At 36.5% G+C, this 26,532-nt stretch overlaps 3 protein-coding genes across 3 annotated transcripts in view; 1 reads left to right on the forward strand and 2 right to left on the reverse strand.

The window, feature by feature from the left end:
* LOC107635589 (callose synthase 3) overlaps window positions 1–15,809 on the forward strand; it is a 26,739-nt gene extending 10,930 nt beyond the window's left edge. The window contains exons 12-43 of the mRNA XM_021122206.1: window positions 1–69; window positions 150–234; window positions 1,205–1,327; window positions 1,411–1,525; window positions 1,718–2,052; window positions 2,174–2,226; window positions 2,317–2,377; window positions 2,680–2,746; window positions 2,832–2,884; window positions 2,959–3,045; window positions 3,347–3,481; window positions 3,568–3,662; window positions 3,795–3,879; window positions 3,971–4,131; window positions 6,005–6,128; window positions 6,353–6,462; window positions 6,551–6,647; window positions 6,726–6,877; window positions 8,317–8,426; window positions 8,976–9,101; window positions 9,240–9,308; window positions 9,469–9,685; window positions 9,793–9,928; window positions 10,636–10,755; window positions 10,829–10,947; window positions 11,024–11,107; window positions 12,473–12,585; window positions 12,660–12,889; window positions 13,178–13,972; window positions 14,069–14,119; window positions 14,608–14,790; window positions 15,267–15,809. The exon at window positions 1–69 is cut by the window's left edge and continues 14 nt beyond it. Of these exons, the coding sequence (XP_020977865.1) occupies window positions 1–69; window positions 150–234; window positions 1,205–1,327; window positions 1,411–1,525; window positions 1,718–2,052; window positions 2,174–2,226; window positions 2,317–2,377; window positions 2,680–2,746; window positions 2,832–2,884; window positions 2,959–3,045; window positions 3,347–3,481; window positions 3,568–3,662; window positions 3,795–3,879; window positions 3,971–4,131; window positions 6,005–6,128; window positions 6,353–6,462; window positions 6,551–6,647; window positions 6,726–6,877; window positions 8,317–8,426; window positions 8,976–9,101; window positions 9,240–9,308; window positions 9,469–9,685; window positions 9,793–9,928; window positions 10,636–10,755; window positions 10,829–10,947; window positions 11,024–11,107; window positions 12,473–12,585; window positions 12,660–12,889; window positions 13,178–13,972; window positions 14,069–14,119; window positions 14,608–14,790; window positions 15,267–15,518 (4,612 nt within the window). The 3' untranslated portion in view covers window positions 15,519–15,809. The remainder of the gene's footprint in view (window positions 70–149; window positions 235–1,204; window positions 1,328–1,410; window positions 1,526–1,717; window positions 2,053–2,173; window positions 2,227–2,316; window positions 2,378–2,679; window positions 2,747–2,831; window positions 2,885–2,958; window positions 3,046–3,346; window positions 3,482–3,567; window positions 3,663–3,794; window positions 3,880–3,970; window positions 4,132–6,004; window positions 6,129–6,352; window positions 6,463–6,550; window positions 6,648–6,725; window positions 6,878–8,316; window positions 8,427–8,975; window positions 9,102–9,239; window positions 9,309–9,468; window positions 9,686–9,792; window positions 9,929–10,635; window positions 10,756–10,828; window positions 10,948–11,023; window positions 11,108–12,472; window positions 12,586–12,659; window positions 12,890–13,177; window positions 13,973–14,068; window positions 14,120–14,607; window positions 14,791–15,266) is intronic.
* The window catches only part of LOC107635590 (disease resistance protein RPP13-like), a 24,887-nt gene continuing 6,335 nt past the window's right edge, over window positions 7,981–26,532 (reverse strand). The window contains exons 2-3 of the mRNA XM_021122202.1: window positions 22,723–22,725; window positions 7,981–7,992 (exon numbers count right to left, since the gene is read on the reverse strand). The gene's annotated coding sequence lies outside the window, so the exon portion shown is untranslated. The remainder of the gene's footprint in view (window positions 7,993–22,722; window positions 22,726–26,532) is intronic.
* LOC110271643 lies at window positions 20,766–21,461 on the reverse strand. The gene has a single exon (XM_021122668.1). It carries the CDS (start codon window positions 21,459–21,461, stop codon window positions 20,766–20,768), a length of 696 nt encoding a protein of 231 aa, XP_020978327.1.

Consider the following 26,532-nt stretch of genomic DNA (forward strand, 5'->3'; position numbering starts at 1 on the left):
AAGGAGCAAAGGAGGAATCTCAGAGAATTCAGAATGGAGGAACTATGATGATTTGAATGAATATTTTTGGTGTAGTTGCTGCTTTTATTTTTCCTTTGATGTTCATCATTAATACCTGTCTCAGAATTAATTTAGCGATGAAATTACAGGTCAGCTGATTGCTTCCAGTTAGGTTGGCCAATGCGTGCTGATGCTGATTTCTTTTGCGTGCCTTATAAGCTAGATTTTGACAATGTAAGCACTGGTCACTAATCTCTCTTTTTCACTCCATGTGTTGGTTTTAGCCATTTAGTTTGTTCTAAATTCTTTTAAAGAAATGAGACATGTAATTTTTGTGGTGATCCACTTGTTTCTTCTTCTGTTAGAGTTTGGTAAACATTTGTAAAGGTAAACATTATGAAGGCTATTGTTTTCATAGGAGTGCTAGGATTTTTCTATATATGTGGATCAATTACAAATTATTATCTTTCTAGGTTTTTATTGTGCTTCATATCTCTAGGAAAATGATTTCAGTGTGGATGTAGTGCCAAATGGTGTTTTGCTTCTTCTATTTGATTGCTGTTTTGGTGTCTCAGGATGGAAGTTTCCTCATGTTATTATTTCTATTTACTGCATAAAGCATTAATACTGTTGCTTTTGTTTCCACTTGTAAAACTGTATATCTAAGATCTGTTGTACTGAAATTGAATTTTTTGCTTTCTTTATTGGAGTTAAACTACATAGTTCCTCTTGCTTTTCTGTAATTGTGTATCAGGGTCTTGTCTCTACTGTCCCAGGCTTTGGAGTGGATAGAAATTGTGTATTTGTGTCTTGGGATGAAGTTTTAAAATTTTTCTGTCTCTCCCATCAAACTGGTTTATGTACTTACTACTCTGTATTTATGTTCTAGGGACAGCTTCCAAACACTGCCTTAGAGTCGGTCTTTTGAGTGAGAAAGACATATAACATCATTGTGTGTCAACCACATGGCCAAAGATGGATAACATAAGCATTATGTAATAATGCCCATAAATACACACATATGATTTCACAAATTACATGTTCTAATGGATCCTAATTATAATCAAATAATAATCACAAATGACAACATTCTAACTGTCTCTACAAGCATTGTTATATCTTTCTGTTTTTAAATGGAATTCTTATCCTTTGTACTAGCACGAAAAGTATAAAGAAGTTTTTAAAGAAAACTGTCAATGTGCAGGATCATGAGCTGGCTAACAGATACCGATGGATCGGGAAAGTGAATTTTGTTGAGATACGGTCATTTTGGCATATTTTCAGAAGTTTCGACCGCATGTGGAGTTTTTTCATTCTGTGTTTACAGGTATTAATTTCCCGGATATGTTGCCTTGCCTTCCTCTTGAATTTGTTGCAAAAAAATGTGTCTGAAAATGGTTTTGGTGTCAGGTTATGATTGTTGTTGCTTGGAATGGATCTGATGATCCATTTGCAGTCTCTTACGGTGATGCATTAAGGGTGTTGACTGTATTTATAACAGCAGCTATATTGAAGCTTGGCCAAGGTAGGTAATCAAATTTTGTCTGTGTATGATATTTAATTATCCTGCTATGATATTTCAGTTGACACTGTTACTGAGATGATGCCTTATACTTCATTTATTCAGTTATGTTACTCTGTTCAATTGTAACATATTGTGGTCCTCTGACCTCTTACATTACTGAGATTCTAACTGACTTTCTCTCCACTTGTGCAGCTATTCTTGATATCATTCTATGTTGGAAAGCAAAACAGAATATGTCATTGTATGTTAAGTTAAGATACATTCTCAAAGTTGTTTCAGCTGCAGCCTGGGTGTTTGTTCTGTCGGTTACTTATGCATGTACATGGGATAATCCTCCTGGGTTTGCTCAAACCATCAGAAGCTGGATTGGAAATGAAGCGAGTTTTCCTTCATTGTTTATTTTGGCCATTGTTATTTACTTGTCACCGAATATGCTCGCTGCTGTATTCTTTCTGTTCCCATCCATTTACCAGTTCCTTGAGAGGTTGAACTATAGGATTGTGATGCTAATGATATGGTGGTCACAGGTAGGCAGTAGTTTGTTTTTTGAATATTCTTCTGGTTGCTATACCCAAGAGCAGGTTTATTCAACTATAATTGAGATATTTGGATTCTAACTTGGTCTTTCTGATGCATTATAATCGCCAGCCTTGTCTTTATGTTGGTAGGGCAATGCATGAGAGCGCATTTTCCCGTTTTAAGTAAGACATTGAAGTTGAGAAGTTTCTATTTTTCGTGACTGCTTAATTTTGCAGGCATCTGACGCTATGCAATCTTGTTTATTATTTCAGGTACACGATGTTTTGGGCCCTCGTTATAGTTACAAAGCTGGCTTTCAGTTACTATATAGAGGTGATGAATTTCGTTTCATTTCATTTTGAAGCTAAGTCATTAGTTTCTTTCTGATAATCGCTTCTTCTTATTCAGTTCCACCATGCATGATTGTTGTTAAATTAAGCCACTGTCACAATGTTACAACTTAAGATGTAGTTCTTGGTGTTGGGATCTGCACCGTGACGAACTAGCTAAACTGGAGTTCTAGCCACAGCTTTTATGAATTTTAAGTTTTTCCTACTGCCTTTTTGTGACATGGAGCATTCTTTCAGAACAATTACGTGATTTTTACTTGTTCATCTTTCTTAAATTTACTGTAGATAAAACCTCTAGTTGGACCTACGAAAGCTATGATCCCAACTTTCCCAAATGGATTTTTTCCTCATGGTAATAACTAATAAGCTTGAATGCGGTGGCTTTCATAAGAATTCATTTCCTCATAAGATCTTATTACTGCTTCTGTGCTTTGCAGCTCAGAACAAAAAAATTGGTGCCTGCGTTGCACTTTGGACTCCAATTACACTGGTATAGGATTATGTATGTGACTAACATCCTTTTCTAAGTATCTGTAGCATACTTGTATAACTCCTTTTTTTCAGGTATATTTCATGGATACACAAATTTGGTATGCATTATTCTCAACCTTATTTGGTGGTATATATGGTGCTTACCAACGCATTGGGGAGGTTAGTATATTGTCCCCTTGTGCATTGTTTTTATGCTTTGAACCTATTTGTGGGAAACTCAGAAGGCTTATTCTTTTAGTGTCCATCTTGTCCCACTGGAAGACTTTGGATTGGGTTTCTTCTAGTTGGGGCTGTTTAATTTCCTATAATTTCAACTTTATTATTGATATGATATAGCTACCAATAATTCTACTATTGTTAATATTGTTACCTCTTTATGGCATATCTTTTATCGTCATATGATCATTTTTATATCATAACTTGATCTCATCTTGCTTTAGTGGATGATCTCGTTTTTCAGATACGGACACTAGAAATGCTTAGATCTCGTTTTCATTTGTTGCCTGGTGCCTTCAATGCCAATTTGTTCCCAAATGAAAAGAATGATTCAAGGAAAAAAGGAATAAAAGCCATCTTTTCTCGTAGAATTACTAAGGTTAACTAGTTTACATTTACCATTAATTTATTGAGCTTATGATTAACGCATCTTTAAATTGGATTACATCAGTTTACTTGGTACAGGCTCCATCTAACAAGGGGAAGGAGGCTGCTAGATTTGCAAAATTATGGAATCCAATAATCACCAGTTTCAGAGAGGAAGATCTTATTAGCAATCGGTAATGTGATGGATAGTGTATTTTTTCCCTTTCTTTTAGTACTTGATATGTTTTCCCCATTTCTGCTCCTCTGTCCAGTCTCCATACAGTACCTTTTGTATGGTAGTCTAATGAGAGTATTATACTATTCAGGGAAATGGACCTTTTGCTTGTACCTTATAGGGTTGATTGTGAGTTGGGTTTTATGCAATGGCCACCTTTTCTACTTGCTAACAAGGTCTGTTTATTTTTCACATCTCTGTACTGTTTAATTCCTCCAATTCCGTGTACTCATTTAATGATTCTGTTTGTGGCTCTATGGTCAATAGGTCCAAACTGCAGTATGTATGGCTAGGGACAGCAGTGTATATGGTTCCGATCTAGGAGAAAGAATTGAGGCTGACAGTTACATGTCTTGTGCTGTTCGTGAATGCTATGCTTCACTCAAGAGCATTATTAAGCACTTGGTTCAAGGGGAACATGAGAAACAGTAAGTCCTTTGAACCCGTTTATTGTAGTAGTTTACATAAGTAGTTTTACTGTTGATTGTGGAAAAGTAAAAGAGAAGTGTAGGTGAAACATTTACGGGACAGGAAAATGTTACTTCAATAACTTGAATGGCCGAGCTATATGCACTTAGTATGTCACATAAGAAATAAACACAAATTACTTATCACATGACCAAATACATATAGTCACATGTTTTGCACACCCTCCAGGGAATGTCAAAACTCCCCATTTAGTGGGGCTTCCCACAAGGACTGCTCCATTTAAGGATGTTTTTTATTTTCCACCTGTAGGACTAAGACAAGGGTAAAATTTTCCCTACGTAAAAATTCAGGTTGGGGGTGGCGATACCCCTCACTGCCTTGGAAGACCCAGGTTATGTTAAAGCACTGACCAATTGGCCCAGACTCATTTTCAAAACTTAAAATTCAGCTCACAAACTACTGATACAATAGAATTAGTATATCCTTGCTATGTGTATTCCTGATGTTTTGAAAGAAAATCTTAGCTCCTCGGAGAGGCCCGTAAGGGAGAACTAGCTTATCAATTGCTTATTCTCCGGCATAAACATCAACATTCTTTGTATTGGAGTTAGTAGCGGTGGCTGCAATTCCCAGAAAAGATGAAAATTCATTTTGGCAAGCTCGTCATCAAAATTTCCCACAAAATCTTTTTGTTTTGGTTGTGGCTTGGCTTCTTCTCTGATTTGTCCTAAATGTTTAGGACGTGTGTGATGCACTGTCTGCACAATTGCCCACTTGCTTAGTGGTCTGACACAGGATGGGTCTGTATGATGTGAGGTTGCTCTCCATGCTTTGTTTCCAATCTCAGTACAAGCTCATGTTGAGGCAACCGACTTGTCTTCTCTTTTTCTCAACCCATTGGTGGCTTTGGTGATGGTAGTTGATTTATGATTTTGAGGAGACAAGTTGGATGAGTGATTCTATTTTCTGGAAAGTGATTCACACTCATTCAGATTGTTGTATATTTCATCAAAGCAAGCTGCCTTTATATGCTAGATGTACAACAGACTCCTATGATTAGGGAGAAATGATAATTACAATTAATTGTAACATATTACTCGTAATTAGTGATAGTATTAGAGTTTTGTTGGTCTAACCAAACAGCAAAAACCAGTTCAGGGAGAGAGGGTTGCATAACACTTACAAAGGTTATCATCGCATCCCAAGTGATGGCAGACATACAATACTCCCCCCAGTGTCCAAGAGTGGGTGTATGTAAGTGGGCCAACTAATAAACACTGCATAAGCTGATACCATATTAGAAATGAGTGGGCCTAAATCAACCCTAAAAAATAACTAAAAAGGTGAGGGCTGCTTAAAATTTATAAAGGTTATCATGATCATGTTCCAAGTGAGGTGGGACTTCTAATAGAGTCTTCTATCATTAATAAGGAAAGGAATGTAAACTATACTATGGAATGATACAGGAAAAATAAACAGGAAAGATCAGCAACAAATATCTCCATCGAAGATTCTGCAACACTCCCTCAAGGGAGTGAATGTTCTTCCTGTCTAACCTTGCTAGCTGGCTCCAAAAATCTTGAGGTTGGGGGCCTTGAGAAGTACATTTGCTATTTGATCTTCTGATCAAAGATATGAGAGATGAAGGCTGCCATCTGCTAAATTCTCTTTTATAGGATCTCTGTCACTCTTCACATGTTTTGTGTGATCTTGCTGAATCTGATTGCACAGTTCTAATTGCTAGCTTATTCTTTTTCAGTTCTAAATGATATCAGATTGTGGGCTCCTTCATAAAATAATACAGGAAACACTAGTTTCATCACTTTTGATACAATGTCTAGCCTAAACTTCTTTTGATGTCTTTCATAACAGGGCTGTAGATTTCATCTTTGCTAAAATAGACAGCCATGCTGAGGCAGGTACTCTGATAAATGAATTCAGAATGAGTGCTGTTACCCACCTCTACTGCCAGTTTGTTGAGCTAATAAAATATTTGGTAACATTTTAGCCATATTTAATTCATTAGTTCACATTTTCTTACATTTGATTAACTTCTGAGTAAAAATATTTTGGGACCTTTTGCAGTAAGATTTGATTATAAGCTTTCTCTTATATTTGATTAATTTCTATTATAAGCTAATCAAGGATCAAGCACAGAACATCCTAATGTCTTTTCAGTTTGGTTGCCAAAATCTAACCCATTTGTTTCCATTGTCATAGAGGGAGAACAATAAAAATGATAGGGACCAAGTTGTGATTCTTTTCTTGGACATGCTGGAGGTGGTGACAAGAGATCTGATGATGGCGGATGAGCTGGATCATATAGTTAGGTGATGCATGTATAGAGTTCTATGTCTACATCTTTAAATTGCATCTTACTTCCTCCCGTGATTATGATTTTATCATTTTGTTTTATAGTTTGGTGCATTCAGACCTTGATATTTGCCAACCATTTACATCTGAAGTAGCTCTCAGGTTTCCAGTTGTACAACCCACAGTAGCTTGGAGAGAGAAGGTTGTTAACAAATGAATTATTATGATGAAAGTTTGAATAGTGAATTGTATTGGTAATGACTTAGTTTCTCTTGGATAGATTGAGCGGCTTTACTTGCTACTTACAACAAAAGAATCTGCCATGGATGTACCATCTAACTTAGAAGCAAGGAGAAGGATTTCTTTCTTCTCAAGTTCACTGTTTATGGACATACCAAAGGCACCTAGTGTTCACAACATGCTTTCATTCTCGTAAGTTATCTTTCAGTCTACATCCTGTGCCATTTCCCTGTTGAAATTCATTAAACATTCAGATTAAAGATTATGGTAATGTCCTCTATTGCATTTGGCATGATCTTAATATGTTCCTTCCCTTGCATTCTTGTTGATTAACAGTTCAAAAGATTTTAGTTATCTGAACTACTTTAATGACAGAAGTTTCAGTCATTATACTTTATGAATTATTACAATATCATGAAAAACCATAGTAAACTTTAAGGTTTAATTTAGTTGGCTCAAAGGATTTTTCAAAGATTCTTTAACAAGAAAAAAGGTGGCATCAAGTATTATCCATTGAAATGCGTCTGGGAATAAGCTGTAGAATTTTCTTTCTAGTATTTCAGCTTGAAATTGTGCTCGTGTACCTATTAGGATTGATATTGAGTGAACCTAACTCAACCCCAAAAGCTAGCTCATGGGGTGAGAGATGCCTCACATTTTTAAACTCTCTAGAGACCTTATTGTCTGGAGTGTGAACATTTACAGGTGGGTTGCCCAACAATATTGGATTGGATAGACTTTGATATCATATTAGTATCTAGGTATATCTAGTATTGATTTTACATTTATTTAGTTTCATATTATATTGATTTCATCGTTATAATTAACTTTTATTATTGGCCTATAAAGAGGTGCTCCTCGATGTACATAACATGACTGCATTTGATATTTATTCTTGAGTTTTTATTATGAATTCTATCATGATATTCTCCTTGAACTCTCCGAATTTTGCCGTTGCTCCAAACTCTTTTGTGAGAGTATTTTTACTTTTTTATTCTAGTTTTCAATCCCCAAAAATACACCTTTTGTGTGCACTTCAAGTTCCTGCAATTTCGTTTGCACCTTGTTTTTCGGCAGTTTTGGCTGCACACCGAGTTTTTTCAGCAATTCCGTCTGCACCCCGAGTTTTCCCCAATTTCGTCTGCTCCCCGAGTTTTTCGGCAGCTCCTTCCGTCTGCACCCCAAGTTTTCCGACTGTTCCGTCTGCACCTTGAGTTCCGACAGTTCCACACCAAGTTCCAGCAGTTCCGTCTCCACCCAAGTTCCTGCAGTTCTGTCTGATCCCCGTTCCTGTAATTCTAGCTACACTCAGTTCTTGCAGTGATTTCAAACTTCTGAGAATTTTATTTAGATATTATTTTAGTTTTCTTGTTTTGATGTTTTTCAATAGGTTATCACTTGAGTTTGAAGGGGTATGTTTTTCAGTATATCTCGTATTTATTTTATATTTAGTTAGTTTGATATTATATTGATTTGATCATTATAATTAGATTGTATTCTTGGCCTATAAATAGGCACTCATCATTCTACATAACATGACAATATTTGATATTTATTCTTGAGTTTTTATCATGAATTCTATCAATATTAATATATGCTACCTAACAAGTTGTTGTGGACTTTTCATGTAGGGTTTTAACACCACATTATAGAGAACAAGTTCTCTTCCGTTTAGAAGATTTGGAGACACCAAATGAAGATGGTCTTACAATACTTTCCTACTTGCAACAGATGTTTCCAGGTTAACCATTACCTAGAGCTTGTTTGGAATGCTAGGAATTAGAAGTCACTCAAGAGTTGAATTTTTTTTTTCTTGCTTTGGAACAATTAAAAAACAATGATTTGAATTCCTTTGAGAATTCCAATTCTCATTTTTCCTTCATTTGTAAATCAGACTAAAGGGGTCTGATTTCCAAATCCACTCTCACATTCTTCAAATTTGAATTATATTCTATTAATATATTATAGTCATTCCAAATCATGGAATTGAGTTTCAAATAGAAATGAACCTTCATTTGTAAATCAGACTAAAGGGGTCTGATTTCCAAATCCACTCTCACATTCTTCAAATTTGAATTATATTCTATTAATATATTATAGTCATTCCAAATCATGGAATTGAGTTTCAAATAGAAATGAATTCTTTTCTTAAAGGAAATAGAATTCTTTTCTCATATTAAATGGTTTCCAAACAAGATCTAAATAACTCTTTTCAAAGCATAAATGTGAAAATTCATGGGTTGAGATATCTAATGTGTTGCTCGTTAGCGTTTTTATTACTGATGTACAGATGAGTGGACGAACTTTCTTGAGAGAATTAAGTGTGCTACTCATGCGGAACTTAGAGAGAGCGAGGAGTTAGAAGAAGAACTTCGTCTCTGGGCATCCTATAGATGGGCAACTTTGACTAGAACTGGTTTTCTGTCTGCCTCCATCTCTTTCTCTATTGAACACACTGTTAACTCAAGTGATTATGTTCATATATTGTTTGTTCTAGCCTTGGAGTTTAGAATGTCTATCATTGCAAGAAACTGAAGTATTATTATTAATGCAGTAAGAGGCATGATGTATTACAAAAAAGCTTTGGAGCTCCAGGCTTTTCTTGATATGTCCAGAGATGAAGGTGAATTCCTTCTCTTGAGAATGAAAGGATTTATTTATTAAAATAGGACATTATGGCAGTAGTTATCTTTATAGTTTACCTTAAAGGAAAAGACTGTTTGTTAATCATTACTGAACCTTAGTTGTTTGTTACTAATAACTTTGCTTTTCTGAATGGTCAGATTTGATGAAAGGTAATGACGCTATGGAAAGTTCATGCACAGAAAACTCAGACACAGAAAATTCAGATGATAGCTTAAGGGGGGGAAGGTTATCAGGGACAGATTGCCAAGCAGTAGCTGATATGAAATTCACATGCGTAGTCTCGTGCCAACAATATGGTATTGACAAGAGATCTGGTTCTCCACTAGCACAGGACATATTAAGGCTTATGAAAAGGTAAGCATTGAAGCCCAATCACTATGGCGGGCTAGTATACCTGTTTTCATCACAGTAAAATATTGTCATTGTGCCCATTAATTGGTATTAAGATTTTCATTGTGCAGATATCCTTCACTTCGAATTGCCTATATTGATGAGGTAGAGGAATCTGGCAACGACAGACAAAAAAAGAACATCAAGGTTTACTACTCTTGTTTGGTGAAGGTTTCTGACCCACATCAAGCTCTGCTTCTGGACCAGGTATGTGGTATTCTGATCATGGTAAAGGCAGTATATGATGATTTGTAGTTCCTTTTTCCCCCTACTAGTAATATATTCTTTTGATATAATGAATTTTTTAGGTTTACATAAGTTTTTTATCCCTATAAAATAAGCTCTTTTTGGTTTTTATATATAATAATATATTTACCAGCAAAATTACAAAACTGTCTAAATTAATCTCTGCCGTCAACCTTCCTTGGGTAAGAACTGTGAACAGGAGATGGGGAAGAAAGGGTCGATGATTCTAATTTAGATAGCTTTTGAGTTTTGCTGGATTAAACCAAAAAAGAAATTTTACGAGGACCAACAATGTAAAGCGCTTATGTTATGGGGGAGCAAAAACTTCTTTAAGCCAATGTTTTACTAGAAGAAATTAGGGAATTTTCAACTAAATGATATGAAAACTCCAGAACAACAAAATCTATATGCAAGAAGGAACAATAGAAACAAGGAACAGAGCAAGGTTTGAATATCAATACATCATAGATGGAAGCTCCCTTTGAAGTGTCTTTGAGCCAAGCAACGGGGAAAAAGTTTAAACTATCCCTCAGAATTGAATATTTATAGTTTTTCCTTAGAATTAAAAGTATTGATATGAAATTTTGACAAAACTATCACTTTTTTACTATAAAAGTACATTCTTCTATATTTTACTTCATACTCTCCATCTTGACTTTCTGAATAAGGTCATATATAGAATAAAGCTTCCTGGACCAGCTATCTTAGGTGTGGGTAAGCCTGAAAATCAGAATCATGCAATAATTTTCACACGTGGAGAAGGCTTGCAAACAGTTGATATGGACCAGGTATAATGATCATATAAGATCACGTGATAGTAAGGCTTCATCATTCCATGTGATCAAGTTTTGTCTCTTATAGGATAATTACATGGAAGAAGCGTTGAAAATGAGAAATCTGTTGCAAGAATTTCTGAAGAAGCATGATGGTGTCCAGTTCCCTAGTATACTTGGACTGAGGGAGCATGTATTCACAGAAAGGTGAACCCATACAGATGATGGTTTTGCAACTACAAATCATACTTTCAATGTTACTGACCGTCTTCTCTAATTTCAGTGTTTCTTCCCTTGCACGCTTTATGGTAAATCGGGAGACAAGTTTCGCAACGATTGGTCAGAGATTTCTTGCTAATCCCCTGAAGTAAGCTTTTGTTCTTTCTTTTCCACATGTTGGATGATGAACTCAGCCTATGTATACATAGCCCATTCCAAACCTAGAAAAAACAAGGGTTGTGTTAACTATAAGGAGAAGTATTAGAAGGATATTTAGGAAGGTATATCCGTATCCATAAAAGAATTACTAAGTTGCAACAAGAAGGGCATTCTCTTCTGGATAAAATCTATAAGTTGTGAAAGTAATGGGATAGAACAAGAATAAATGGAGGGGATGAAACGTGGAGGAAGAAAAGATTTGCTCGAGGAGGAAAGAGTTCTCATCCAACCACACATCAGTGGTCTGGCCAGCTCCACTTCTGCCACCGAAACCTGGCACAACCAGCAGCCCTTTAGCTGCTCTAATGCAACAGTGCTGGCATGCAGATTGAATGTAGCTGTTGCATATTCATATATGGTATGATGACATATGGAAGAGAAGTGGTGCCTTGCAGCAGCATGTAGTGATCTGGCAGTAAGGGGCTGCAATTTTAGTGGCAATGAGGCAGTTCTTTCCAGCATTGGTTCAGTAGTACAGGGTTGAGGTGCTGCAGTGCCTGGGGGAAGGTTGCTCTTGACGTTAGTTTGTGGCACTACAATGGTTGCTGGAGATTGGGATGTTTACTGATTGAGTTTTTGGTTTTTGTGATCTTTGAGCTATGTGCTGCATTTCTTTTCTGAACTTTCTTCAATTGGTATGGCTATGTTTTGGAACATGCAGCTAAGCATGAGATTATGGCTATTTTTTGAACTGATTAAAGTTATCCTTTTCTTTATCGTTTTACTTTTTGGGGATTTGTTGCATTGTGAATCTATGGTTTTGTTGTTTTGGGGTTCTGGTTGAAAAGCTCCCGCAAGGCAACATTATTGCACTATAGGCAGGCAGCACACTGTATATGCAGAAAGGGCATGGGACAGATGGTTGAAGGGGCGTGGGAGTGAAGAAGATAATTCTAAAATGAAAAAAAAAAAATCAATATAGATTAGTATAAGTTAAGACTAGTTATATTTACAGCCCATGAGATTCAATTGAACTAAAAATATTATGAGATGCAACAATGCATTCTCAAATTCAGCAATGCACATGGCACAACTTGGTAAACCCAAGTTAGACCTTAAGGATGGACTTGGTATCATACTTTGGAGAGAATAATTCCACTGCTAATGAATTTTCACTATAATGACGTGTTGATTAGTAGTCTGATGTAAACGACAAGTGGCGCCAAATTCGGGTATAAGGTGGATTATCAGTAGGGATGCTCTTAAGATGTAGACTAAAGTTCATATGGTGAAAGTTTATCTTTCTCTTGGGAAGCCTTTAGTACTCAAGTTAACAACAATGTTCAATCTGTAGGGTTCGATTCCATTACGGGCATTCTGATGTGTTTGATAGGCTTTTTCACCTTACAAGAGGGGGTGTCAGCAAAGCCTCCAAAGTTGTCAATTTGAGTGAAGGTATTTTTGCAGGTACGATATTCAATTCCTATTATTTGGCTTCTATTGACTTCACCATCTTCAATGGTTTTTAATGCCATTTCCAGGCTTCAATACTACTCTTCGGGAAGGAAATGTTACTCATCATGAGTACATACAAGTTGGGAAGGCAAGAGATGCAGGTCTCAACCAAATATCTATGTTTGAAGCAAAGATAGCTAGTGGCAATGGAGAGCAGGCACTAAGCCGGGATGTATACCGACTTGGACATCACTTTGACTTCTTCCGAATGTTGTCTTGTTATTTCTCCACAGTTGGATATCACTTCAGTGCTCTTGTAAGCTATTGCTGGAGCCAAATTTTACTAACATGTTATCTAGTTTTTTCCCCTCTTTTAAGAAACTTGAGAGACTCACATTGGAACCCCAAAGAGTAATGGGAAATGTTATGTGCGGAAACCAAACGCCCCACATAACAGCAGCTCCTAATGTTTTAAAGATCACAGGAGCTACCATGTGAGCTAAGACTCACTGATGATTTCTCTTTTTGTCCTTGTATTACCATGTGATATAGTTTTAATCTCATGAGCTTTTGAACCTTTTTTTCCCCTATTAATTTTGGGCAGATTACTGTTATCACTGTATACGCATTCCTTTATGGTCGTCTCTATCTTGTTCTCAATGGGGAAGGTTTGAGTGCACGAAAAGCCGTTCAAGACAATAAGCCTCTTCAAGTGGCTCTTGCTTCTCAATCATTAGTTCAAATTGGATTTTTAATGGTTTTGCCCATGTTTATGGAAATTTCCTTGGAGAGAGGCTACCGTGCTGCAGTTAGTGAGTTCATATTAATGCAGTTTCAGTTGGCCCCCATGTTCTTCATGTTCTCACTTGGGACAACGAGTCACTACTTTGGAAGGACGTTGCTTCATGGAGGTGCAATTTATAGATCTACGGGTCAAGGGGTTGTAGTTTGTCATGTCAATTTTGCTGACAACTATAGATTTTACTCACGCAGCCACTTTGTGAAGGGTATTGAGCTCTCAATAGTGCTTGTTGTATACGAAATTTTTTGTCATAATTATAGAAGTGATGTTGGATATGTCTTGATTAACATATCAATGTGGTTTATGGCGGGAACATGGCTCTTTGCTCCGTTCCTGTTTAATCCATCTGGTTTTGAATGGCAAAAAATTGTTGATGATTGGAATGACTGGAATATATGGATTAGGAACTATGGACGTATTGGAATACCACCTGAGAAAAGTTGGGAATCATGGTGGGAACAGGAACAAGAGCATCTCCGATATTCAGGACTGTGGGGAATTGTAGTAGAGATACTGTTATCATTGCGTTTTTTTATCTACCAGTATGGTCTTGTATATCACTTAAATATCACCAAAAGGAAATCAAATAGTTTTCTGGTAAGTCTTGTATTCTTCCCTATTTCCTGTATTCTTATCTCACCAAATTTTGACAAGTTGAAATGGACTAACGGATTTTCTTTTCTTGGCTGACAGATATATGGCATTTCATGGTTGGTGATATTTGCAATAGTTTTTGTCACGAAGGTTAGTCAAAATCTTCTTTCTATCTTGTAGGGGCATGTTATAATATACTTGTCCGCTTCCACTGTTATATTGTCTAGCTGGACCCTTTGCATATGGATGTTGTATAGTATTAGAGTTTCCTTATGTAGCAATGTGTTGCTAGTATGGAATTCGGGATAGGATAATTGGGAAACTAGAGAGAGAATTGTATAATCAGAGGGGAAATAGAAGAGATAATTCAGAGGAAGAGAAATCCCTTTCATATTTCACATATCTTACAAGCAACCTATTTATACTTTACTACTCTTTCCAATATTAACTAAGTCCACTTTTATTAAGTAACCTATTTGGGCCCATGCGTATTACACAATGTTACAATAATCCTCTATTCTAGTTTGTATTTTTGTCCCACAAAATGTCAATACTACTTCCTAATTATACCAGAAGATGTGAATATTAATTTCTATTGGTTTAGCAAATTTTTAATTTCCGTTTCCTTCTTGCCTCAGATTTTGTCTGCTTGGAGGCGTAAGTTGAGTGCAAAATCTCAATCTTTGATCCGTATAATCAACGGATTGATATTCGTAACGTTTGTGCCAATTGTCACATTGATTGCCCTTCCGCATATGTCCATGCAGGACATTGTTATTTTTATTCTTGCCTTCGTGCCAACTGGTTGGGGGATGCTACAGGTCAGTTATCTTTCCATTCCATTCCATTCCATCCATGCTAAACTAATGAATATTTTGTTGCAGTGATATGCTTACTATGCTGCAATCCTTTACTTTTCTTTTTGTTGTATCTTTCTGTGGTTAATTCTTAGGGGGCCTTAGAGCAATAGTGAGTTGTGATTCATGTAATTATCAAGTTAGACTGCCTACATTACACCTTTTTGGGTGCGGCCTTTCTCTAGACCTTGTGTTAACGCAGGATGCTTGTACATCGGACTATCCTTTTCCTGTGATTAATCCAACCTTTCTCAGTTGTGTCTAGCCAAGTTTTATGGAACTGATTAATTCTAGAATTGCATTATGAGTTTTAGTTATTCCGTCTTCATATTAAATATAGAGCACCATGTCCACTCATATTCATACTCATATGTCTACTATTGCAATCTCTGACGTCAATTTGTTCATGGTTTTGGGTTCGTTCGTTCTTTCTTTGGCAGATTGCACAAGCATTAAAACCACTTGTCCAAGTAGTTGGACTCTGGGAATCAGTAAAGACTCTTGCTCGTAACTATGAAATGGTGATGGGTTTGCTTTTGTTCACTCCTGTTGCTTTTCTGTCGTTGTTCCCTTTTATTTCATTTTTCCAAACACGTATGCTTTTCAACCAATGGTTCAGTGGAGATTTGCAAATTCTCAGTATGTTCAGAGGCCGAAGGAATGCGCGTTACAGTTACAACAAAAGGGAATAGTTTGAATACTGAAAGGTACCAGAGGCTCTTTGAGAATGAGAAAGTAGAGTAGAAATCAGAGAATGAGAAAGAGAGAAAGTGAGGGAGAGATGGATGATTTTATTATGAAGATGAGTAAAAAATGATCACAGCATACACTTATTACATTATAGCTTAGTATTTATACTAGCTTAAGACTCTAGTCATAGCAATCACGTGCTCTACTCCTGTAACTAACTCTCAACAGAATTGCCAGCTCAGCTAAATCACTAACTGTTATCAGCTGTCATGAACTAACACATCTCTTAGCTCTTACTTTCTTCTTCACTGCTATGCTTAACAAATACAGAATGTCCATCAACCTTTCAAGTGAGAAATGAACACCAATGGCCGAACTGTATAAATAAATAATAATACTTTTATTTAAAGAATCACTAAGCTGCACATCTATAGTAGAAAAAATATACCAAGTTGTTTCTGCTGATCAAAATCACACCTCTGTTCGAAGATACAGCACTAAAGATAGAATGTGTGTGAAACTGTGAATATTTTCGTCCCAGACTCGTGTAAATATTGCTTACCACTCTTGTAATATTACACAGTTCATTGATGAAACATGGAAAGGAGAATTGCGCAAAAAGGCAAAAAGTACATGGGAGAGCAATCTGTAACAAAACTACAAGGCACGCAACGTTACACAATCTGTTTTCCTGCGCAAATAAACCCATATGCAGCACCTAAACTAATTTCCTTTTACCAGCCAAGAAGGATGCTATTGCTACCAAGTACAAATAGAAGCTTCCGCTAGATCATTAGAAAACCACAATCAAATTTTAATAATAAAACTTCACCTAAAAATTATAAGTATTGTAGTTAGTATAAATTTTGAATAAGTCTTTAATATAATCTATTCTTAATATATAAAAGTAGATACATAAGTTTACCCACATTACTTTGAAGCTATTTCTCTTCTTCTACTAGCGCCATGTCAGCAAATAATCGTCCTTCTGGCACATTCCGTCCATCTGGCGCTACCGGAAAGCTGAGTTGGCCTCCTTCGTGACACGTTGGCAAAGAAATAGCTAGCTGGCGTGGCAAGAAACTTTTCTGATTCAATTTGGTCCCTCAATTCAAGTTAAAAATCCTATTCCCCAATTTTGAAGAACCATCTCCACAGTGCTCACACTCTTCTCTTCTCTTCGGTTCTCTTCTCTTGTCTTCTCCATCTTCAAAGCCAGACGGTTATGGCCAGCGCGAGCAAGCGCGAGCAACACAGCTGGAAGCTCGAACAACCCACGATGGACAAATAGCTGCCTCTCGAAATAACCAAGTAGCAAGCATCTCTTTCTTGACTAATCGCTCAGCATAATCTGAAACTTTATTTTGTCTCTGTGAGAGATCAGGATCATTTGATTGAAAGCATTATTGCCATATATATTAACCATGCCTTTATTGTGTGTGAGAGATTTGTCAGGTACATGTCATCTACATCTTGTTTCATAGCAGCTGTTCCACGGAACAAATCAAATTGTGTTCCAGGAGGTAGTAACCCTGAAAGATCCCAAAGGAAAACACCGCATCAATGAGTTGAAGAAAAGTAGAATAGTTGATGTCCTGCACTGAATTGAAACAAAAACAAAATTGCAAATAGTGAATCGGATACAAATGCACACTTTAAAGTGACATCAACATATTACTGGGTGATTACCTTGATGCTGCTGCCACTTCAAAGCCTGATCAATTAGAGCCATTGAGACGAAGGGACTACAGTAACTTCAGCAGCAAGAGCTGAAAATGCAAATACAAGTTAGTTCCAGTTTTCAAGCAATATAAAATGACACAATGTACTTATATAATCATAAATGGGAAAAATAAACCCACAATATTAAGGACCACCTTGGTGGTTATAAACTTGAGCCACTGAATTATATTAGAATTAAACAATCCTGATTTCAGTCATGTTTTAGTCTAAAATCTCAATGCCTTCTACATTTTTTACAGAATTAATAAACTAAATTTGAGACTCGAGTTTGAGTTAAGAACTTGAACAGTTGAACGTTCACTGAATGCTACCATGCCCATAATCTTACAACACACTTATAGCAAGAATATTGAATTTTATTTAATTAATGATTATTATAGTGTATAGCATAATTAGAATGCTAGTATTCTACTACGGTATTATATAGCTATGGAAAAGGTAGGAGTATAAGCAATGTTTGTAAACACAATACCACAAGAAAATTATCTCTGGGGCACATATTTAGGTGTAAACATATTATACAACAAACGGTATTTTATCTCTTCTATTATCTTTTGCAAAGTTTCTCAATCCTCACAGGAACCCATTATCAAAATGCTAGAAAAAACACAATTAATTTAACAAGAAAAAATGAAAAGGGAAGCTTGACAGCCCATCACCAAAAGAGAAAAAGGAAAGCAATCCACCAGTTCAAATGATAGAACAAGACATTCAGTTGATGATGAGGAATGGAAGATGAAGATGGCTTGGAAATTTGGTAAATTAAAAGCTGAAATTAGGGTTCTAAAAATGGGAGAATTTTAATGTTTGTGTTTATGCTGCTGATTGTAATTGGTGTTCTTGTATTAAAGCTGTATAGACAGCAGGATCAACTGTATCTAGCAAAAAACAAATGACATGCATGTTATATGCATTCCTTGTTCATGTAGTTATTCCTATCCTTTTGTTTGAAAGAAATGGAAATTAAGGTGTTTGATTATATGCATACTTCTGTTCCTGGACTTCTTTTCAATGAAATAAAAATGGACAGCACTTGAACTAGTCTTAAGTTTGTAACAGAGGATAATATATAAACAAAAGGCTGAGAAAACTCAATTGAATAAAATCATAATTCATAATTCATATTCATATTGGTAATGTTCGATTCAAAAAAGGCATTATAAAGCCAAAACACCAGCAAAATAGATACAAAAAAACAGCCTGCTTTCCCTAAAATTTCCAACACTGGGACAATGTTTTAGGCATTGTAAACAACATCAGCAAAATAGATACAAAAAGACAGCCTGCTTTCCCTAAACATAATCATCCTAATCTTCATTTTTTGTGTCTAGGTGCCTTGAATCCAGGATTCGGCACAAACTTCATGAAATTTGCAAGCCTTGTAGCAGTTCCCTGTGTTGCACCTTGCATAGGGTTAGGTGGGGGATTCCTTGATGTATGACTACTTCCTGGTGGGATAACAGCAGGTGGGGTGGTTACTGGTGAATTGCTACTTCCTGAAGCTGGTTTTTCACAACCCTTGGCTAACTTTCTTTTTAGAGGGAGCTTTGGCGGCCTAACAATTGAGGGTAGAACCTATCAGCCAAAAAAAATGTAACATAGTTAGTAAACTAGGTAAGGATGTGAGTATGATAAATTTAAAATCATATAAGCTCGTGAACATGTTGAGAGTCATCAGTTGCTTCCAAGGGTGGTTGACTTTGGTCAAGATTGATTTTGGTTGGGGCTTCTGGGACAAGGGCAGCAGAGTTGGCCTGACCTTCACCACCATTAGCAGCAGTGGGTTGTGCAGCGGCAGCCTCTGCAGCAGCAGCTTCTGCAGCTGCAGCAGCCTCTTCGGCAGTAGCCCTCTTTGGACAGTTCCTTCTGGTGTGTGCTGCTTCGCCACAACAACGACATCGACCTTTTTTATATATTATTTTCATCTTCGTCTTCAACTTCTTACTCCCACTTGGCTCCTCATCTGCATCTTTTTTTCTTTTTTTCTTAAGTGGTCCAGGCTTGTTTCTAAATTTTGGTGCTTGTGGTCTGTTATATGGTGACTTTTCCCATAGTGTTTGACCTGGAATTGGATTGATATGGAAGGCATATGTGTTATTATATGCTTCCATGGTCAACCACTGATGACAGTAGTCCTCCGGTCTCTTACCAGCCCTTGCCAGTGCAGCACACGCATGCAAACATGGCATCCCTAAACAGCATTCACACAACAACAAAGACAACAACAGTAAGCCTACAACAAAGGTTGATAATGATAATAAGACTAAGACAATGAATTTAAAAAATATTACCACTCAATTGCCAGAAGCCACATATGCAGAGCTTCTTTCCCAAGTCCACAACCATGTTGGTCAGCCAGCCATGTACTTCGAACTTCTCATAATCTGCGTCACCAAACCACATCGGGACCCAATTTTTTGATTCCTTCCGTATCTTTTCTAACCTGCTGCGCTGTATAGGAGGTAGAACTCCAGTGTTCGAATTCAGCTTCACCTTGTTCCTAGCTATCGACCTCATTGCATACATTCTGACTTCTTCCAAGAGTGTGATAATAGGCTTAGCTCTAGCATCTTTGATCCTGGAGTTGAAGACTTCACAGGCATTGTTGCAGATGTTATCTATTTTAGGTGCATTACTGAAGAATGCCCGGCTCCAAGAGTCTCTAGGCCACTTGTTCAAATACTCCTAGACTTCCTTATTAACCCTTTCAATCTTTTTGATGATATCAAGGAAGCCATCTTGGCTAGTACACCTTGCACAATTCCAGAGTAGCCCTCTAAGCTGGAGATCCTTTCATTGCTTGTTGAAGTTCTTCCACAGATGCCAAACACAGAATCTGTGATGGACATATGGAAAAACCTCCTTAACTGCATTTATAAGGCCCTGTTTCAGATACCAAAGAAGGGGTCAGATAGTTGTTATCGGGCAGCAAATCTGTCCCTACAGTTATATAAGTGACATCAAAATAGTCCATAGACTTGTTCAAGTGACATCAAACTAGTCCCTACACTTATGTAAGTGACATCAAACTAGTCCCTACACAGCACTATTACAGAACATTATGCAGAACAGGATAAATGAGTAACAACAGATTGACAGAATATTATGCAGCATATAATCAGTCCAGGGTTAATTCTGCATATATAGACAGCAGCCCAGTGTATTAACATCATATAGATAACTACAATAGATAGGTTGACACTAAATAACTTAGAATTCTTAAGTCACAACCACTTTATAAATAAGTCACAATAGATTAATTCAGCAACTATAGACAGCAGCCATGTGTATAATCATCATGTTGAAACACACCCAATAGGTAACTAATAAGTAACAACCAGTGATAATAGATTAATTCAACATATATAATCAGCAGCCCAGTGTATAAACATCATTTTAAGTGACAACCTATAAATATTGCATACCTTCTGCATATTTGAGATAAAACAGAGCTTGTTCTTCTTATAATCCCCCAGGTCTTGATGAAGTAATTCCAAGAACCATCTCTAGTTTTCAGTGTTCTCAACAGGGACAATTGCATAGGCAATAACATATATATGATTGTTTGCATCTTGGCCAATTGCAGACAATATCTGACCACCATGCCGGGTCTTCAGAAAAGCCCCATCCAAGCCTATGAGGGGTCTGCAACCAGCTAGAAATCCTTTTTTACATCCCTCCAAACAGACATACATCTTCTCGAAAACTGGATCATCATCAGGGTTAGGCTGAGGTATAACCCCAACTGTGACAGTGGATCCTGGATTGCTCTTCAACAGTGTCAGCCCATAATCTCTCACCATGCCATATTGGGCAGTTGCATCACCGTACACAACAGATCTAGCATCTCCTAAGGCCCTGGTCAGTGAAGACTTGTTTAGTTCCAGATCACATTTAGTCTTAAAATATTGTGCAGCCTCGGAGTGTCTCAGATTCGGGTATTTTCTTAGTTTCTTCACCAATTTGCAGGCTAGCCACTTCCTATTAGCTAGTCTGTTTTTGGTCTCTCTTGCACAGGTGTGGTCATCCATGAATGTCTTGATCTGCCAGCAATTGTTCTCAGTATTGTTAGAGGCATACACAAGCCAGCCACAGCTCGCATCCTTACACACAGCTCTCATCCTCACGTTATCGTTCTTCTTAAACCAAATCCTTCTACCCTCTTGTATGTAATACTCACGCACAGCCTCTTTGAACTCCATTTTTGTAGTGAAAGTCATTCCAACCTCTAGCCTAAGCTCTCCAAACCTCCCTTCTTCTCTAAATGCAGAGAATACGTCATCTGAATCAACTTCCTCTAACTCATCCTCAGAGTTTGGAGGAGTCTTTATTTCTTACGAATGCCATGAGTCTCCATCATCAGAATCATTATAAGGATCATCTTGCACATCATGATAAGGAGCAACTGATGATCCAAACTTAGGAATCGGTCCAAAAATGATTTCATCATTCTCAGAATCTGAGTCTACACAAACAGGACCATTTTCTTCAACCATAACAGACTTCTTTCCTTTTGTAAGTTTCTTCCCTGGCCTACTTCTCAATTTCACATTACTCTTTCCTGCTGTCCTATCCGGAGGCAAGTCTTCTTCACTGGACACTTCATCACCACCAGGCCTATATGCTTCATCCTCTGTACTATCGTCACTGTCATGGCTGTCTGAGGATCCCTCTGAACTAGACAAAGCAACAAAGGCTGTCTTGGGCTGTTTTCCTTTACCAGTTGTTCTTGCAATATTTCCAGTAGCAGCAGCTCTTGTCAGTGGCCTCCTTCCACATGCTGCTGCTGCTATTTTTACATTCTTACAGCCTCTCTTTGTTTTAGCCTTCTTGGTTTCTTTTCCTTTGGACCAAGGTTTCGGAATTGCTGTGGGTTGGGGCATTTTTTTTGTGGGATTTTGGGCTTGCTTTTACTGGGTTGGGCCATTGTTTTTGGTGGTGGATTGGGCTTAGGTCCAAGACTTGCAGTGGGTTGGGGGGAAATTTTTCCTGCTTTGTTTCGGTTACCAGCAGCTAATGAGGTAGGTGGCTCCTTTTGTTTTGTGGATTCAGTAGTCTTCTTTGGTTCAGAAGTTGGATTGCATGGTGTTGTGCTGGGAATTGGTTCAGCTGTGGCATTGGTGGTGGATTTTGGGGTGGGGGATAATGGTTGGTATCAGCATCATCTCCTTGCCAGAAACCACTGGTTCTGCTTCCTCAATATACACAGGCTCAGATACTCCATGTTCGTAGTAGACATGAATAACCCCCTTGTTCTGCTGAGCCAGGTAACACATCTTCATCAGCTCATTATCATCTGCTATTTCTCTTAAACCAGTTTGCATAGGCCGATTAGGCACCAGCCACCAAGTTTGGCTAACCTTGTCATACCCAATTTTCTTGTGATAGTCTCGGACGAAGAATACATCCAGCGTGTCTGTATCAATATCCGACAACTCACAAGTCTCTCCACCGTTGTAAGACATACTCCCATCAGCCTCTGTGATAAACGACCCTCCATGGTGAAATATAATGGTAATTAACGGATCACCCATCTGCCAATATTTACAAAAAAAAATAATTGATCACACCCATTGTTTGAAATCAGACATCACTGCTAGTAATAGATTGGAAATCTGAAAGTAAAGAATAATCAATTATTGTCCACTAATAAGAAATGAATAAACATTACTGATGTCACACCAAGAAATCACATCTAGCTATGCAGAGAAAGTGTGAAATCAAGAACATTATTTTGGTTTAACTAAAGATAGCAGTTCTCTAGACACTAACTTCAATCTTCATGGATTAAACCATTCAAATTTACATACCCTTTCCCACAACTAATCCACTAGTTCAGACCAAATTCATCTAACAACTTGACTATTCCAATAACTAAGTTAACTTCATTAGCAATTGCAAAACTTACTTTATATTATTCTAACATATGTATGCAAGAATCCATTATGATCACACATTCAGTTTAACTAAACAGCATTACATATTATATTCAGTTTAACTAAACCAACCCAATACAAAGAAAGGCAACTAGGTAAATCAGTCAAATTCAGAATCTGTTATCAGAGTTACAAAAAATTTCAACTCCCAAAAGATCTTTACTTCTACTGTGATCATGCAAACTCTGTTTAACAAATTCATTGATCAGAGTCATTGTCCTGAAACACATTAATAGTTTGGAAACTCCTCCACTAAGAGCAGTAAACCCTAACACATAAAAAACACGTTTTCATATCATCAAAACACAGAAAACACTCCTACTCTATAATTTTCTTGGCCAAACCACTACGAAAGCCAGTAGTGATCAAACCCTAGCACAGAGAACAGAACAGAGGCGTTCATACCCACCAGGACAATTGAAAAAAACGGCCTGAACTTTTGTGAATATTAGATTAACAACAACATCAAAAAATAGAGGAACCACATTTTTTTTTCATTTTTGGCTTACCTCTTTCAGAGCAATCAGGCTTCCCAACTTTGTGTATGAAGGAGAGGAAAGCAGCGATGCTCCAGAGCCAACGTCTTCCACTGAAATCGGTGCGGTTAATGGAGGAGCACATGCGCCATTGGAGATTGAGGGAGGGAGAAGAAGAAACCTCACTCTGTGTTGTGTTTGTTTCGTGTTTAGAGAGGAGGAAGACAATACGTTATTGAAACGTTGAGGGAGGGACGTAATCAGCGTGAAACGACGTCGTTTTTGTGAGTCCCACGTGTCAACGACGCTGCCAGCTAAGCTTTCCGATTGCGCCACCTATCCATAAATTGCCGGAAGGACCACTTTGAGTCCCGGAGTGCAAGTTCGGGGATGACTCTAAGGAACTTTTAAGTTCAGGGACTACTTTGAGGCTCGAGTGCAACTTCAGGGACTACATTGAGGCTTATCTCAACAATTAATTTATTAATTTTTATAAATAACTTACTAAAGGTAATAAATATCCATATTACAAATGTCATAATAACATTATTAATTATAATAAATTTTACGTTACAAGTATTCAAATTTCATACTATTTGAACTACTTATATAAGTCTCTTACTACTATTCTTTCAAATAATATCAAATTTAACACAAAAAGTTTATTTCTGAATTAGACATCTCAAACTTATTCAATGGAGTATCATTCTTTCAAGGCAAAATGATTAGAAATCGAATACTGTATACCTAATGAATACATAAATTGAATATTGGAATAGGAAAAGATCTTCACAATTTTAGCAACTATAAACGAAATTGATGACAAATTTGTATGAAACTATATGTTAAATGTGAAAAGTGTCCGAAAAAAGCATATAAAAAAACAACTATATTTGTGGCACATATAATCAAACACCACAATATCTAACAATAAGGTAACTCTATATACTTTTCATAATTCTATCTATCAAATTATTAGTTACTAATCCAATACTTATTTTAGATTCAGAATTCAATTAAAAGTTTCAGATTAAAGTGCTACAATAACTTTTGTACTATTTGATGGCGAAGCAAAAAAATTATTAGGCACAATTGCTTCAAATCTAATGACACTCTAGAAAAGTAATGGCATTGAAGTATCACTCCATCAAGAGATTAAGAAGAAAGAAAACCATACAAATTCAAGACATATCTTCGGAAGAAGAACATACATGCAAAGATGGAACAAACAACACAATAGAAAGTACATCAAACTCAACAATTCATAAAGAACATGTTTTTACATGATCTACGATAGAAAGAAGAAAGTAACAACTCTAACAACAACCAATAAAGAAAAAAGAAGACTAGCGCTACATAAGAAGACTAAGTCCATCAACTAAAAAAAATGTAAAAATCAAACCACCAAATAAAAATGTCACTTTGTACAACTCTTAACATCTAAATCTTTTGTACTATAAATTATTTTAAATAAAACACATTTTAAATTTAACTTTAATTTACACATATTTAATTTATTTCTACAAAATATAACAATTTTTAATATTTATTATATACTATGGTTAATTTACTGTTTCGCACAATGCGCGAGTCTCATTTTAGTACCCAATAAAACAGGGAGTACTGAGAGTACTGATAATATTCACATTTTAATAAACCTTTATAGGCTTCACCCATTTCTCTGCCAAGAGATTCAAGTTCATGAGGACATTTTTTTTTTGCAAAACACCTTCTTACAGTTTCCAACTTTGAATTTCATCAAGAAATGGGAGTCTGAAGGAAGGTTGCTCTTGTATAATGAGAAATATCCTCGACACGTGTGTTTATCAATATTCTACCACGGTGGTTGTCATTAGGAAAAGCTCACTGCAACTCATCCCACACTTGAGTTTTCCAGATATCGTCTAGTACCACTAGATATTTCTTTCCACTCATGCATTCTGTGATTTTTTTTTTTTTTTTTTTTAATTTTTTCTTTATCAGTTAAATCTTTATACTCCTCGTGGATAACCCCAAAAGTTTCAAAAGACTCAATAATAATTCTTGTTGTTGTAAATCTTGTAATTTTTTATTAAATTATTACACTTTATATACTATGTACTCTTTATGTACTCTCATTTTAAATTTTTTTCTTCTCGATTTAAGCTGAACAATATTATCAATATAAGCTGTACATACAACAAATCACCTTATATATTCATGCAATCTCTGACTTTTCTTTCTATTTTTTTTCTTTATCAGTTAATTCTTTACTGTGGATAACCCCAAAAGCTTCAAAAAACTCGGTAATAATTCTTGAGCTTTGTAATCGTTCACAAAACTCCACACACAACATAGAAACATGCTCTTGATCTTGTCGTTGTTGTAGATCTTTCGAGTCAAGAGTGGTCTTTTCCAAGCCACTCATGCCTAATATGCAAACAACTCTATGAATCTCCTCTCTCAAGTTGGCTAATTACCTCAGTGGAGTCATGCACCAAGCCTACTACCTCCCCTTCTTTCACTCTCTTCTTTCACTCCTTTCTTCTCGCAATCAATGAATCTTTTGCAAATTCTTCGTTTTCAGTATGACTTTCAAAATCACCTTGTTGGATGCCATATTTGGACTTATTTTGATAAATGTCATCGATCCTTCTCTTAATGTTGTTAATACGAGCATGCACGTCATGGAGCATCATCACATTGTCTTTGCTATGGAAGTACTTGCTCATTATGTTTCTGCTCTCTTTTGTGTTACTTAAATTATTTTTTTATTAATAATAAATGTAAATTTATTTATTATCATTTTTTGTTGAGTTATTATCCTTTATATTATGTACTCTTTATGTATTCCTATTTTAAAATTTTTTTTCTTCTTAATT

The sequence above is a fragment of the Arachis ipaensis genome, chromosome B04, assembly GCF_000816755.2.
Source record: "Arachis ipaensis cultivar K30076 chromosome B04, Araip1.1, whole genome shotgun sequence".
In the NCBI taxonomy this organism is placed as follows: domain Eukaryota; kingdom Viridiplantae; phylum Streptophyta; class Magnoliopsida; order Fabales; family Fabaceae; genus Arachis; species Arachis ipaensis.